The sequence below is a fragment of the Brassica rapa genome, chromosome A04, assembly GCF_000309985.2.
Source record: "Brassica rapa cultivar Chiifu-401-42 chromosome A04, CAAS_Brap_v3.01, whole genome shotgun sequence".
In the NCBI taxonomy this organism is placed as follows: Eukaryota; Viridiplantae; Streptophyta; class Magnoliopsida; order Brassicales; family Brassicaceae; genus Brassica; species Brassica rapa.
The window spans coordinates 1,466,580-1,482,883 of NC_024798.2; the positions used below are offsets into that span (position 1 = coordinate 1,466,580).

Consider the following 16,304-nt stretch of genomic DNA (forward strand, 5'->3'; position numbering starts at 1 on the left):
AAAAACTAATCAATCACATTAACCATATAATTAAAAAAATAGATTTTTTCTTATATGTTATATTTTGAATTTTTTTAGAATGACTTTAAATTACAAAAATGAAGAAACCTTATATGTTATAATTTTGTTTTAAAACGACTTTAAAATACAAAAATGAGGACACCTTATATGTTATATTTTTTTTATATTTTATATTTTGAACTTTTTTAAACGACTATAAATTACAAAAATGTAAGTTTTCCTTAAGTATACGATTAAAAATATTAAAATGAGATGTATCAATTCGATGGTTGATTTGAAAGTTTTCAAAACCATATGGAAGATAAAAGTCAAAATAACTCAACTATGGAAACAATACTACTCACTTTTTTCAAGAATGTGTTCAGAAAAAATAAAGGTTTTATGCATAATTTGTTTAATGTCCAATCCGATCAACCTATTATATATTAATTATAGATTTGTTCCATAATTGTTAATAAAAATTGATCGGATCCATCGGAAAGAAATTATATAATAACAACAAAAAATATTGTATATGTATAATAAAATGATCAAATATATAAAATAAATTATCGATAATATATACAAATAAACTCACCCTGCGCAAGGCGCATGTCTTATCCTAGTGAGTATATAAGATGAATGTGTTAATCGACCTTAATTACACAAAGTTGACAATATTCTCACAATTGTTTACAATGGCTTATATTTCTCTTATGAGCTTCAATGTGTGCAGTATTACTTTTGGTTTTGGTTTCGTTTTCGTTGGGATCTCTTCGAAAATTCCCAGCGGATTTTTTTCCGTCGGAGACCCCGTCGAGAATCACTTTGTTTTTTTTTTTGGAGTATATTTAAAACTCTAAATTTAATCTAGATATAATGGCCAACAACCAGTTTCCCTGGAGCATTTAATTTGTGTTATTAGTTACCCTCATTGATGACAAATCCATAATCAATTTCGTACTTACTCTATATTTATCTTAATGGAATCAACTACTAATACTCCAAGATAAAGGACAGATATGGAGACCTGCACGTCAAATCCATGATCAAATAGTATGTCCATGGGTTTGATCGGTAGTAAGAACTCTATACATTAATAATGTTGGGATTATTATATTTTTTTAATTTTTAGAGTTATTAATTTATAAAAAAAAAATTTGTTTATAGATTTTTTCTGTTTTTAAATATTTTTATTTATAAAATACGAAAATAGTTGATATTACTGTGTATACATTAATAAATTTTAGAAATTAGACTTTCATATTGTATTACTATATTTTTTGGTGTATATTTTTATGTTTCATATAATCTAACTAACTATTATCAAAATTTATTGAAATTTTAAAAAAATAAAGATAATTTCATTATGAATGTAAAACCAACAATATAATTTTAGTTTGTACTTATATAAAATGTATATATAGATAAATTGTTAATTTATGATTTTAATGAGACCATATATTTACATAAAACATTCTAAACAATTATTATTTTATTAATTTATCGATATGTGTCATATTTTGAATTGGTCTAACTCAGAACCAAAGAAATTTATTAATTTATAAAAAAAACTATTAATTTATAGACTTTCTACTGTACTTGGGACTAACATGGAGTAAAAAAAGATGAATGAGAAAAGTTACCAAAAAAAGAGAAACAGTAGAGTAAATTTTTTTACTCTAACTAAACTCAAAGTAAAATTGTGTGTTTGTTCTTTTAAAAATAGTAACTGGAATAAATAGGTGAAATAGTATTTCACTTGACTGATAATTTTCTAGTGGAATTTGGAATAATATAAAGTTTAAAGAAAATTTTTACTCTTTAGTAAACCATACGATCACAGTCTATATAAACCGAAGGTATCAAAAATTGAAATTTAAAACCATATAGACTAATTGTACTAGTCATAAATAAACGTTAAATTAAATCGGTTATACTAGTTAACCAAAATTATCCAAAAATATAATCAATCAACAATAATAATATTCAGTCTGGAATTTTGGATAATACATAATTGAATGATTTCCTTACTTATGCATAGGATCTTCCAAGTATATTGCAGTTTTTGTATTAAGTGTTTTGTCAATAACTGCAACTATTAGTACCAAATTTTTCAGGAAAGACCTAACGTGGAAAACGTGAGGTTGGGACAGGTTAGTTGAAACTTGAAAGAAATCAAATTACTGATGGACACGTGACAGACAAAGCCCAAGAAACTTGGTAATAAATATAGTTTTATTGTGCTCAATGAATATCCAAACGAACATTTATTTGTTTGAACATATGGGGTAGGGCCTAATGTGGGGACCCAAAATAAATTCTAAAAAAAGACCAAAATTTTCAAATGAAATGAAGTCTTTTGTCGGCAAGCTGTGAAATGAGTTTGGTACTATTTTCACATCTCTTTTTTTTACTAGAAGGGCTAGTATCTCGCATTTAATTATGGAAAAATTGACAAAAATGATTTAAAACTTAATTTTGAATACAAAAAAATACTTTAAATTCAATCAAATACAAAAGTAACCTAAAAACTAGTACAATTACAACAATTTCATTATGACTAAACAAAAAACATGTATTGAGTTTTACCATTATAATCATCCGCGTAAGAATATTTACAAATAGATCTTTTTAGAGAAGATTTTTTTGTAAGTCTTTTCGTTCAGTAGATCTTAAAAATAACTTAAATTTTTTATTAAAAATATTTTGATTAGAAAAATTATTGAAATCATGTAATAATAAACATTCTAAATGATGTAAATTTATTTTTACTAAAATTAAATTATTTTCAACATAGATGAGTGAAAGTAGATTAACTCATGACAGTCCTTGGTTTAGGGTTTGATAACATATATTATAATATTGTTTGTATATTTAGGATTGGATTTTGAAATCTTATCTTTTGTTGTATTAAATTTTTTTGACCTATAGGTGTTTAGTGATTATCTAATAACTTGATTTAAACACTTTCTAAATATCTTAAAAGTTTAAGGAAGTGTTTTTTTTTTAGTTATTTGATTATAGAGTCTGGAAGACTCACAGAAGACTTCCCAAGAAGTCTTCCGACATATCCCACCTAAATTTTAGTAGAATTTAAGATTCCTGCCTATATTTTAGAAGAATTTAGGTTTTCCGCCTAAATTGAAGTTTTCCAGAAATCTTCTAGAAGTCTTCTATGGGAAGTCTTCTCATGTATTAAATCTTAAAAGTAATTAATAAATTTTATAAAAACTATTTTGAAAGAGAAAAAAATCCAAATCATGTATTAATAAACATTTCTAAATTATGGAAATTTAGTTTTACTAAAATTAAATTATTTTTAACATAGATGAATGGATGTAGATTGAGTCATGATAGAGCCTTCAGTTTAAGGTTTGGTAACATATGTTATAGTAATGTTGGTATGTTTAGGGTTAGATTTTGAAATATTTACTTTTTAATTTTTTTTAGTTTGACATATATGTGTTTAGTGACTATCTAATTACTTGATTTAAACACTTTCTAAGTTTCTTTTAAGTTTAAGAAAGTATTTTTGCTTAGTTATTTGATTATAGGGTCTGGAAGACTCCAATAAGACTTTGATTTAGGGGTTAGTAACATATGTTATAGTATTGTTTGTATTTGGGGTTTAATTTTAGAGTCTTAACTTTAAAAAAAATTTGATCTATATGTGTTTAGTTGTGTGTATATTAAATGCTTTATAAGTTGATTTTAAGTTTAATGAATTGTTTTTTTGCTATCTAGTTAGTTATTTTATTAGGTTATGGTTTGAAAAACTTCTAGAAGAAAGTCTTCTAACATATTTCTGCCTAAATTTTAGTAGAATTTAGGTTTCCCGCCTTAAGCGAAGTCTTCCAGAAATCTTTCATAAGTCTTCTCATGTATTTGATTTTAGGGCCTAGAAGATTCCACAAGAAGTCTTTTCTTAGAAGACTTCACAAGAAGTCTTATGTATAGAAAATATTTAACCTAACATGAATTTTTGTCTCCATATATAAAGAAAATTTACACATTCTCTTTCTTCTTCTCAAATGGCTGCAACAAAATTATAATGTTTCTCACTCTAACTCTCCAACCTTTCTCTAATCTCTTTGAACATCAAAACACCAAACTTTAAATCTATTTCTCATATTTTTTTTATGTCTTCTCACTAATTTATTTTCTTTTTGCAAATTTTTCATTACATGGTTCTCATCTTTCACTCATTCAAAGGTAGATCTATAAATTTTGGACATGTATTATTGTGTGCTTTATATATTAGATTCTAAAATGTTATAGATTCAACTTAATGTGACTGTTTCGTTTATTATTTAAGCATAAAATGATATTTTTGAAGTTTTTCTCTATTTTTAAGCCATTTGAATATTTTTGAATTTGCAGGTTTTTCAGATCTGAGACAGATTTTGAAAGACTTCTAAGAAGACTTTCGGACGACTTCTCAGAATACTTTTGGCAAGTGTTCTAATGCATTTTATGCCAGAAGACTTCCCATGAAATCTTCAGGAAGTCTTCTTCCCAAAGTGGTACAAATTTTAGATATATATTTTGTGTGTGTTTATATATTAGATTCTAAAAATTTATAGATTCAACCTAATTTGATTGTTTTGTTTATTATTTAAGCATAAAAAATTATTTTTGAAGTTTTCTCTGTTGTGAAACCATTTGAATGTTTTTGAATATGCAGATTTTTCAGATCTGAGTCAGACTTTGGAAAACTTCCGAGAAGACTCTTAGAATACTCTTGGAAGACTCTTGGAAGACTCTCGGAAGACTTCTTGGGAAGTCTTCTAATGTATTTTATGCTAGACGACTTCCCGCGAAGTCTTCGGGAAGTCTTCTGAAATCTTCTGCCCGAGGTGGTACAAAGGAATGATGTCCAGTAGAGTCCAAGCTTATATATATGGAGGAATTATGTCTAGCTCCATGTGAAATAGTTTTGTTATGGTCTGTTTTATGATTTGTATGTGTTTTATTTTAGGTGTGAATTCTTTTGTAAACTTGAAGAGATGTTAATCGAAAGAATTTGGTATATATTTTCATGTTTTTCCCCAAGTACTTGACATTCAACATACCAAGAATTTTTTTTAAACCATTCTACCCACTCATAACAAAACATAATAACACAAAAGCTTAGTCAAATTTACTAAAACTAAGAGAGAAGACTTCACAAGAAAACTTAGTCAAATTCACAAAAGATCAAACTTTAATTTTAAGTGAAAGTTGAAATTTTAAATCTCATGTAAGTTCAAAATTATACCTTATAATCTTACGAGACACATTAAACCACATGATTTGATATTCTTGAAGTTACTTAACACTTTTGAAAGTTAAAAGCATACCTTGAAGTTACTTAACACTCTTCAAAACCTTACATAGAAGACTTCTCCAGAAGTCATCTTCTCGGATTAGCTAGAAATATTAGTAAACATAAATATTTGAAATCTCATAATTATCACCAAATAAGTTATGAATTTCATCAAGGAGCCTCAATATTGACTAATACACATGAATTAATAAGAAAATATTAAAAAACCATTTTAACTGTGGAAAAAATGAAAATTTATTAAAAATTGACGTAGAAGACTTCTCCGAGAAGACTTCTTAAGAAGTCTTCTATTTAGGTCATTTTTACAATTGCAAATTTACAAAGAAAGACTTCTTAAGAAGTCTACTCTACAGAAGACATCTTGAGAAGTCTTCTTTCGTAAATATTGGCTTAATTTTGAATTTGAAAAGTTCTCAAAAATGCCAGAGAAGACTGAAAAGTTCTCAAGAAGTCTTCTCGGATAAACATGCTAGTTTTACAATTGACTGAAGTTTGTCAAAAACTTGACATTTTTTAAAAGACTTCTAGAAAAATCTTCTCGGAGAAGACTTCTATAGAAGTTTTCTCAATCTCGTAAGAAGTCTACCTGGAATACTTTTGCAATTGACTATATCTGACTTTTCCAAAGAAGACTTCTATAGAAGTCTTCTCATTAATATTAAATGTTTCAGTATTATTTTTCAATTGCATAAGTAACCCACACAGACTTCTTACGTGAGAAGATTTCGGGAAAACTTTCAAAAGACTTCTAAGAAGGGTTTTCCGAGAAGTCTTCTATAAAAAGTCAAATTTATGACAAACTTTGGTCAATTGCAAAACTAACATATTTTTCCGAGAAGTCTTCTCTGGGATTTTCGTTTTTTTTTTAATAAAGAAAAGTTAGAAGACTTCAAGGTAAGTCTTCTTGATGGAGAACACATCTAGCAAAGTCTTCTGAACGTCCTCCTGAGGTCTTTTGAAAGTCTTTTCGAACAAATCTGAGAAAAAAAATGATTCCATATCTTGAGCTTGCGAGTTTACTTGTTTTGCTTCTTAAAGTACCCAGAACTTCATTACGAAAAGCTACCAAGTCGTTAATGACCATGAATCATGAGCTTCAATATCTCTATGAACCTTACAAAGCTTGGAATCAAAATCTTAGTTTTTTAGTTGAATTTGAAAAGAAAGTGAAAGAGATGTGATTTGTGTGCATAAGTAATAAAATATGAAGAGTAAAAATTGAAACTTTGGTGCATTAAGAGCTTTAAATTGGTTGTTTATGGTGGTTAGTGTATTGATGACAATGATAATATTGTAAATACTTGGTGAAGTTGAGGATGATAATGTAAAAGAATCATTTGCAAGAAAAAGAGAAAACAAAAATGTAATTGCATTTTCGTGAATAACTCAAACTTTTTGGGTGAATAGGGAAAAAAAATTTCAAAAAAACATGGGTTATTTTTGTGTTTGACTTAAAAATTTAGGTCATATTTGAGAAAGACCCTTTAGTTATATTATACTCATTTAGTCATTTTGTTTTATAATAAGTGTCACTTTAGGTTTTTTATTTTGTTTCAAAATAAGTGTCATTTTACATTTTCAATGTAAATTTGTACATTCAATCTACTTTTTATCCTTTTGAATAACCAATAGATTTTTATTTAAATCATTCTCATTTAATTAATCATACATTAAATAGAAATATATTAGTCTACTATACATTTTTCTTAATTTACGTGAAAATGTCAAAATGACACTTATAATGAAAGAGATGGAGTATTGCGAAAGTATATTCAACAACTTTGTATTCACTATTCCGAACAACAAAAAATCTAGTAATAGTGAATTTGTAGATGTTCAACAGCATTAGAGTCGTTGATTCTTGATAGCTGTTGACCCAAAAAATCTACTAATTAGTTGATTCCTGATAGCTTGTATATTCAACGACTTTGTATTCACTATTTCGAACAACAAAAAACTAATAATTGCGAAAGTCGTGTAGGACCATCTCCATTAATCAATTTCCACTTTGGACTTCTTACAAAAAAATGTAGTTCTATAAAGAGGGGACAAAACAACAGATCATTTGTGACTAAGCTCAAGGTTTTATTCAGCTTTGACTCGCCCATACACATTTCTTCATTTTTCTCCCAAGAGTGAGTAAATTCGAAAGTAATAATTTGCCCCTCCTAAACTAGATAATATCATAGCTTCCTCAATTGCTTCACTGAATTTGTTCTAAAAGTTCAGGTTTTGGAATATGGATTTTAACCAGCCGAGAGAGATGTATCCAGGGATGTGGCGGTATCCTATGAATCCCGACCTTTGTTGTATCTACAGAGTCCCGAACCGTCTACGTGAAGTAAATCCAGAACCCTACACGCCTCAAATAGTCCTCATTGGACCTCTTCACCATTCAGTAAAATCTCAAGCTCTCAAGGCTCTTTATCTTGGAGATGATATCACATACACAAAGTCAATGGCCTACTTAGACATGGAAGAGCATAAGAAGACTTACCTAGCAGAATTCGCAGCAAGGATGGAAGGGGAAACCACCATTGATGAATTAAGGAGAATGATCAAAGAAGAGGAAGAGACAATCAGAGCAAGCTATCAAGAATCAACGGCATGGATTCAATCCTCAGAATTCGTGGAGATGGTCCTACACGACTCTGTTTTCATTATAGAGTTCATACTGAGGTTTAGCGGAGTAGTAGAGAAGAAAGGAGATCCTCTTTTGGCCGGTCTATCTCTTGGAATCACAGTCTATCATGATCTCATCTTGCTCGAGAACCAGCTTCCTTTTTTTATCATGGATAAACTCTTCAATCCAATCGTCAGAAGAATCTGGCCTCACCTTACATTACGGGACCTGATCATCAGTTTCTTCGGATTCCAAGGTAAAATCAGAAGGGATTCCAAATTTAGACATTTCACTGATTTGACCAGGTGTGTTCGCGTGGAGACACTTCCTAACCTTGATGTTTGGAAATCCAAACCCATAGAGCATATGTATAATGCGGAGAAGCTAGATAGTGGGGGAGTAAAATTTAAGGCAGTAGGAGATGATTTATCATTATGTGTGAGCTTCAAGAATGGTTGTTTGAAGATTCCTTGTCTGACGGTTGATGACAGCCTTGAGATGAAACTGAGAAACATAATGGCTCTTGAGCAGTGCCATTACCCTAACAACGCCCACGTATGTAGCTATGCCTTATTCCTAGATTATCTAATTGACACTGATAAAGACGTTGACTTGCTTCTCGAGAAAGGTAACTCATTTATCCTTATTTATATCAGTATAAATATAAAATTTGTGTGTATTGAATGATTTGTGGTGGTTTCGGTTTGAAAGGAATACTAAAAAGTTGGATTAGGCAACCCGCTAAAGTTGCGCAGATGGTGAACAAGCTCGTGACAGGCATCGTAGATCCTGGTTCTTACTATTATGATGTAGCGGGTGAAGTGAACGAGTACTATAGAAACCCAGTGAATAGGTCAAAGGCCATCCTCAAGCGTGTGTATTTTGGTAACCCGTGGACAGGGACAGCCACCATCGCAGCTATGTTTCTATTAGTGATGACACTTATTCAGACTTGGGCATCAATAGCTCAGGTTCAGCAGAACAAACCTTAGAGATGCTGTTGCATCTCTATCTCTATCTCTAGGTCATTTCCACTTTCCAACTTTGTCGTGGGTACTACGTTATTTCTAAATAATCTTGCAGATTAATAATATTCTACATCTGTATTTTCTAGCTCTCTTTTATGATAGTTAATCTGTGTCCTGAAGCTATTATGACATTGGTATAAGACTTGTTATGATAAGGTTTTAGATGATATTGAAAATTTTGGCACTACGACATGAGATCTTTTAAAAAAAAGAACAGAGTACTCTTTCCATTTTAAAATAATACATGTTTAAAGATTTTCAAGCTTATTAATAAAACATAGTAAAAATTAGTTATTAATGCATAGTTTTTTTGTAATTTTATAGTTTCTATATTTCTAAACCAATAAGACTTCAAGAAATGTAATTAATGTTCTTGAAATTCATAATTTTTTATTATTAGTTGACAAAAAATGCATTGAAAAAATAAAAATAATCTTTTTGAAACAATCTTTTTCTAGAATATATATCTTTTTGAAACAGAAGGAGTATAAAACATGCTCGGACCACTAGCAGCAACCAAGGAAATTAAATAGTTTCTCACAATGCATGAAACTACCGAAGAGTTGTTTGCATGAAAATAAAGAAGAGTTGTTCCTTAATGTCGCCTAGTTCAATTGAATAACAGTGGAATTCATTCTAAAATCCAGATAGACTAGACTAAGACCCGTGACTCGTGGGATGAGCATTATACATATAAATTATTTTATGTATTATATGTTTTTACATATTGTGAAAAATAAATAAAATTCAGTAACTATTATACATATAATTAAAATGATGCGAACATGTATATCAATTTTATTATTGAAAACAATATTTTTTTCTATTTGATAGGATATATAATTAAATTTAAATGATATTAACATACATAATAAATTTTTAATATTAATGTATATTAAATGATGCTTTCTACTCATATGGATTTTTTGATCATTTGTATCTTTTATAGCAAAATAAATAAATTATTGATAAGAAAATATTCATTGTGGTATTAATAGTTTTAGTAATTTGTAATTTTAAAATGATTTAGTTGTCCATGTTTGTTCAAAGCTTTTATCAATATGATAGAAGATCCACTAATTTTTATCAAATTTTATTATTTAAAATCATTAATTGTCATATATATACTTTAGCCACATTAGGCAATTCTGCAACTTTTATTTAAGGAAATAATAAAAACCATTTATAACAAATTTATGGTTAGTTTAATAAAAAAAACTTATTATAAAATTAGATGTATCAACATATTTCTCTAATGATTCTAAAAATCATCATAGTGATGACATGTGAGTACAAAAAGAAGTTTTAATATTTATCAATTAATATATAGGGGATTCAATTCCATTAAATGTTAACAACACCCATGTTTTATTATTTAAAATCATTAATTGTTATATATATACTTTAGCCACATTAATCAATTTTTCAACTTTTATGGTTAGTTTAATAAAAAAAATTATTATAAAATTAGAAGTATCAACATATTTCTCTAATGATTCTAAAAATTATCATAGTGATGACATGTGAGTGCAAAAAGAAATTTTAATATTTATCAATTAATATATAATGGATTCAATTCCATTAAATGTTAACCCCCCCACGACGGCGACGCTTTCTGAGATCGAGATCCTCTTTGGGTTTTCGATCTTCTCATATTCCAAACGTTCATTGACGTTGGAGTAGCCACCTTATCCTTCCTGCGCGTGTGGTGTGTGGTTCTCTTCCACGGTGAGATCGTGATCTTCGTACCTTCTCCCTCACGGAAGCTGCTCTCGGCCTTGCCTTTCTGATCTGTTTGATCTCTGCTTTCGTTTCTGTGTCTCTCTACCAACAAAGCCGATCTCGGTCTGGTTGGTCATACGTTTGGAGATCTAAGACATTGAACCTGTTATCTGTTCTGAATCATTGTTCAGTTTAAAAGCTGCTGTTTGGTTGCTTACGGTTTTGTGATATGATTCCATATCATTGTATGGGGTCGCGGAACAGTATGAGATCTGCTCATCAAGCGGATATCAAAGGAAAAGGGATCCTTTATGAGGATGATGATGAACCCATTAAACTGGTGGATCGAGATGATTCTTTCGTCATCAAAGAATTTGGTTTGTCCCTCATTGGCAAGATCCTTAATCCAAAGAAACAGAATGTTGTGAAGTTATTACAAACCATGCCTTCGCAGTGGGGCTTGTCTGAGAGAATCACAGCAAATGACTTAGGGAATGGGAAGTTTCTTTTTAACTTCATGTCCGAGGAGGACTTAAACTCTGTTCTGAGACAGGGTCCGTTTCACTACAATTTCTGCATGTTCGTACTGGTGCGGTGGGAACCTATAGTCCATGATGATTACCCATGGGTTATTCCTTTTTGGGTTCAGCTCATTGGCTTTCCTCTACATCTATGGACTGATGCGAATCTGAGGAATATAGGTGGTAGACTTGGGCATGTCGACACTCTGGAACTAACTGAGGGTCGTATGCTCATTGATATTGACTCACGCCGGCCACTGAAGTTCTCTAGAAAGGTGGAATACGAGGGAGATGAGGTTACGATTGAAATTAAGTATGATAAGTTGTTCAAACATTGCACTACCTGTGGCTTCCTTTCTCATGAGAAGGGATATTGCACAGCCTTTGATGTTAGATCACGGTTACAACATCCGGAAAGGACTGATGTCTTCTCGCGAGTGCAGCTGGCTCATGATTCGTCGAGACAGCTCTTGAGTCGTGATGCTCATCCCAGGACTGAACCTCCTTATCAGCCTTCGCTACAGAGCAGAGAGCCACAACTCTCACGATACCGTTCTTCAAAGCCTTCAAGGTATGATGAACGTGATGAGGAGGAGAATCGGTGGGGACGCCATGCTGATAGGATTGTCCGTAGCAGAGACAATTATCCAAGGAGGAGTAGATATGGTGGAGCACGGGCTGGACCTTATGTCCGCCCAAATGAGAGATCGTGGCAAGTAAAACAATCACAGCATGTTGTAGTTGGTAAGGGCCAGACTGATGTTGGTACCGGTGCAACGTCTCGCAGTGCAACATCTAGGGAAATTGTTCCGTATGAACATTTGCCCGATCCTGTATCACGAACTGAACAAATCTCGGAGACGCTGAGGAGTGGCGATAAACCGACTAGCAGGAAGATAGCTAGTGCTATTGTAACTCCATCACGGATGGATCATCACATGGAGGAGAATGTTACTCTTAGAGACAGGGGTGAAGCTAGAGCGCTCTCTTTCTCTTCACCAGGTGGTACGGAACCGAGTAATGGCGACGATGCCATCATTGGAGCGCTAAGTGATATGGAGAACTTGGATCAACCAGATGGAGGTATGCTTGAAGATGGAGTTGATGATGATGATCTGTTGGCGCTTGACCTTATGGACTTGGATGGTCATCAATCTCAGCATGCGTCTTTGGTGGATAAGAGACAAATGGATAATACGAATGCAACAAAGTCCAAGAAGCACGGCGTGAAGCGTAATGCCCCTTTGGGTATTAACCATCGGAAGTTTGAGATTCTTCGTAGGGGTTCTCCAGCGAAGCGTTCAGCGTCTACAAGTTCACATGCAAAAGGGGCTGGTGAAAAACCAATACGGCGTCATGGATCCAATAGGGACAAAGACAGTGTCTCAACACGTGATGGTCTGATGAGTTCCAAAAACTCATCGCGACGCCATCCATGAAGACAATCAGTTGGAACTGTCGAGGGATTGGGAACGACCTCACAGTTCGACGCCTTACGGAGATGTGTCAGAAGCATCGCCCAGGACTTGTGTTCCTTTCTGAGACAAAGAATAGGAGGCCGCTGTTGCAAAACATTCAGGCCGACCTAGGATTTGATCATTTGTTTACTGTTGAGCCACTTGGTCTCAGCGGAGGTTTAGCTTTATTTTTCATGGATGATTTTCAAGTTAATGTTTTATTTTCAAATAACCGTATGATTGACATTGAGGCAGTCATTGATGGAATAAAAGTCTATATGACGTTTGTTTATGGGGATCCTGTAATAGAAAGACGTGACCAAGTTTGGGAATGTCTTACGCGTTTTTCAACAACAAGAACTGGCCCATGGTTTATGATAGGTGACTTTAATGAAATAACGGGTCACAACGAGAAAGAAGGGGGGAGACAACGACTTGATAGCTCGTTCCTGCCCTTTAAACAGATGCTTACTGATTGTGGAATGTTAGAGTTTCCTTTTACGGGAGACATGCTATCATGGGTAGGAAAGAGAGCAGGAGGAACAACTGTTCGATGTCGTCTGGATAGAGCAGTAGGAAATCCAGATTGGCATGAGAAGTTTCCCCACTCGAACATGAAGTATATGCGATTATGGGGATCGGATCATCGTCCGATTCTAGCGGATATACTCATAAAGCCAATGAGAAGATCCAAAAAATTCAAGTTTGATAAAAGGCTAGATAACGAGGAGCTACGGCAGGTCATTCTTAAGGGATCCAAAAAATTCAAGTTTGATTAGTTTGTGCAATGTCTGTTATAAAATAATCTCTAAGGTCTTATGCCAGAGACTAAAAAGAGTGCTGCCAGGATTGATTTCGGAAACCCAGTCAGCCTTTGTTGCTGGAAGACAGATTTCAGACAACGTTATGATTGCCCAGGAGATGTTCCATGCTCTGAGAACTAAACCAAGTGGGCGTAGTAAAAGGATGGCCATCAAGACGGACATGAGCAAAGCATATGACAGAATGGAATGGTCATTCATTGAAGCTGTCATGCGTAAGATGGGCTTTTCAGAAACTTGGATCAGCTGGATAATGCGATGCATTACGTCGGTGAAATATAAGGTTCTTATGAATGGGCAACCAAGAGGAAACATTGTTCCTGGTAGAGGCCTACGCCAAGGAGATCCTTTGTCTCCTTTCATTTTTATTCTATGCACGGAAGCGCTCGCTAGCCTTCTCAATCACGCAGAGAATCAAGGGAAGATAACGGGGATGCGTGTCACACGCGCGTGTCCTTCGGTGTCCCACCTTCTCTTTGCTGATGATAGCCTTTTCTTCTGTAAGGCGGAGCCCCGTGAATGTGAAGAAGTGATGAAAGTAGTCAGGACATATGGTAAAGCATCTGGTCAATGTATTAACTTTGATAAATCTTCCTTACTCTTCGGTAAGAGGATTAATGCTGCTACTAGACAAGAGATTAAAGATACCCTCGGAATACATAAAGATGGTGGGATGGGAAAGTACTTGGGAATCCCAGAGGATATTAGTGGTTCAAAATGTAAACTCTTTGCATTCTTAAAGGACTCCCTGATGCATAGAGTAAATGGATGGACCGGTAGATGGCTTTCAAAAGGGGGGAAGGAGGTCATGATTAAATCCATTCTTCTCGCTCTTCCGACATACGTTATGTCAACGTTTCTGCTTCCTTTGGAGATTTGTGAAAACCTCGCTAGTGCCATTGCGCAATTTTGGTGGAGTTCGAATCCACCAAAAAGAGGAATACACTGGGCGAAATGGGAAAAAGTTTGTCTACCAAAAGAAGAGGGCGGGATTGGCTTCCGCCTAATCCATGAGTTTAATCTAGCATTATTGGCAAAGCAATTATGGAGATTGGTTCAGTACCCTGATTCACTGGTTGCTCGTGTCTTGAGGGGTAGATATTATAGATTGTCCTCGCCATTGAGCGCAACTTCGACAAGTAGCCCATCTTATGTGTGGACAAGCATTATTTCTGCAAGAAAGCTTTTGCTTCTGGGGATCAGACAGAAGATTCATTCAGGTTATGAAGTCAAGGTGTGGGAGGATCCGTGGATCCCAACGACACCTGCTAGACCAGCTAGACCTGTAGCACCTGTGATGAACCCGAACATGAGGGTGAGCGACCTCATTAATCAGGATCTGAAAGAATGGAACGTTGAGTTACTAGAAGACTATGTCCATCCTGTTGACATACCGCTCATCTGTAGTATGGCCATTAGCTCTACACACCGTCGTGATACTTTCTGTTGGAACTACACAAGGACTGGTCAATACACAGTTAAATCTGAATACTGGGTTGCCCAAAATCTTTTGAAGCAAGAAGAGGAAAAGGAAATACTGGAACCAAGTATTACTAAACTGCGAGCCTTTGCTTGGAAGTTGAAAGCGCCAAGGAAGATGTGCCATCTTATATGGCAACTGATATCGGGCCAAGTGGCAGTAACGAGGAACCTCGTACGCCGGAATATGAGATGTGACAATTACTGTCCGAGGTGCGGAGAAGTAGAAGAATCTGTAACCCATGCCCTCCAGCTCTCCAAGTATGGTCCTTATCAGGGATTCCTACGAGCCCAGGAATATTTCCAGTGTCAAGCGTCTACACAAATATGGACTATCTATTTTGGAGGAAAAATGATATCCTAGAACCTGACCAGGACAGGGATCCTTATCCCTGGATAGTATGGTATATTTGGAAGGCTCGCAATGAAAAGCTTTTCAGGGGAATAGATAGAGATCCTCTAGAACTAGTTCGATACGCAGAAACCGAATGTCAAGCATGGTTTAATGCAAATGAGAGAATACCGCAAGTAGCTCAGCCCAACAACAATGAAGAAAACCAAGTCTTAAGCTTGGGAAATATCTGCCTGCTAGATGGATCTTGGACAGACTCAGATCGATACAGTGGATGTGGTTGGGTCTGGATGGACTGTGGGGAGAATATACAGCTTATGGGAACTCGGAATTTTTCTCGATGTGAATCTGCATTACATTCGGAGATAGAAGCGCTACGTTGGGCGATGGAGAACATGCTTCAACACTCGTCATGTCAGAGCTTTGGAACAGACTGTAAGGAACTGATTGCTATGATAGAGAAACCCCAGGAGTGGCCAAGATTCGCGACAGAATTGGAGAAGATAGAGACGCTGCAGATTTGTTTTCCGGACTTCAAGATCATTCATGTGCCACGAGCGCGCAACCAGTTTCCTGATTTTTTAGCTAAGACAGCTAGGACTTTCCGTAGGGTGCTACTTTTTATTGGTTGTTCTATTCCGGTCTGGTTACCTAGACCACCTCAAGCTTGAGTAATAGAATAGCCGTTTGCCGTTAAAAAAAAAAAAAAAAAAAAAAAAAGTTAACCCCCCCCCCCCCCCCCCCCCCCAAAATTAGTCTGGGCCCTTATAAAGTTCATGATGTTTCATCCAACTACAATAATAACAATAAATCAGAAAGTTGCTCAAGAGACAAAAACACTAGTTGGATTCGTGATAGACCATACGGCTGTAATGCATTGTATGTTCCAGAATAGGTCTCATTATTTTAACCAGATAAAACAAAGTCTAGCCTGTTATGGAAAATAAATCAAAGACTTTCCACAAAAAAATT

General features: G+C 34.1%; 1 protein-coding gene across 4 annotated transcripts; it reads left to right on the plus strand.

Annotated features, from left to right (window-relative positions):
* The first annotated feature begins 374 nt into the window (after nt 1-374).
* Nucleotides 375-9,451, plus strand: LOC103862950 (UPF0481 protein At3g47200). 4 transcript variants are annotated; one of them, XM_009140675.3, is made up of 3 exons: nt 375-7,480; nt 7,559-8,580; nt 8,664-9,451. In XM_009140675.3, the coding sequence occupies exons 2-3, from the start codon at nt 7,569-7,571 to the stop codon at nt 8,942-8,944; spliced, it is 1,293 nt and encodes a 430-aa protein (XP_009138923.1). In that variant the 5' UTR covers nt 375-7,480; nt 7,559-7,568; the 3' UTR covers nt 8,945-9,451. The 4 variants fall into 4 exon arrangements, with proteins under 4 accessions (XP_009138923.1, XP_009138924.1, XP_033146361.1 ...); XM_009140676.3 differs by having other exon boundaries at nt 375-7,464; XM_033290470.1 differs by having other exon boundaries at nt 376-5,697; nt 5,781-8,580.
* The last annotated feature ends 6,853 nt before the right edge of the window (nt 9,452-16,304 follow it).

Coding starts and splice junctions, on each gene's coding strand:
- LOC103862950 (XM_009140675.3), top strand. CDS start 7,569: ATGGATTTTAACCAGCCGAGAGAGATGTATCCAGGGATGTGGCGGTAT. Junction 8,581..8,663: donor TGACTTGCTTCTCGAGAAAG/GTAACTCATTTA, acceptor TCGGTTTGAAAG/GAATACTAAAAAGTTGGATT.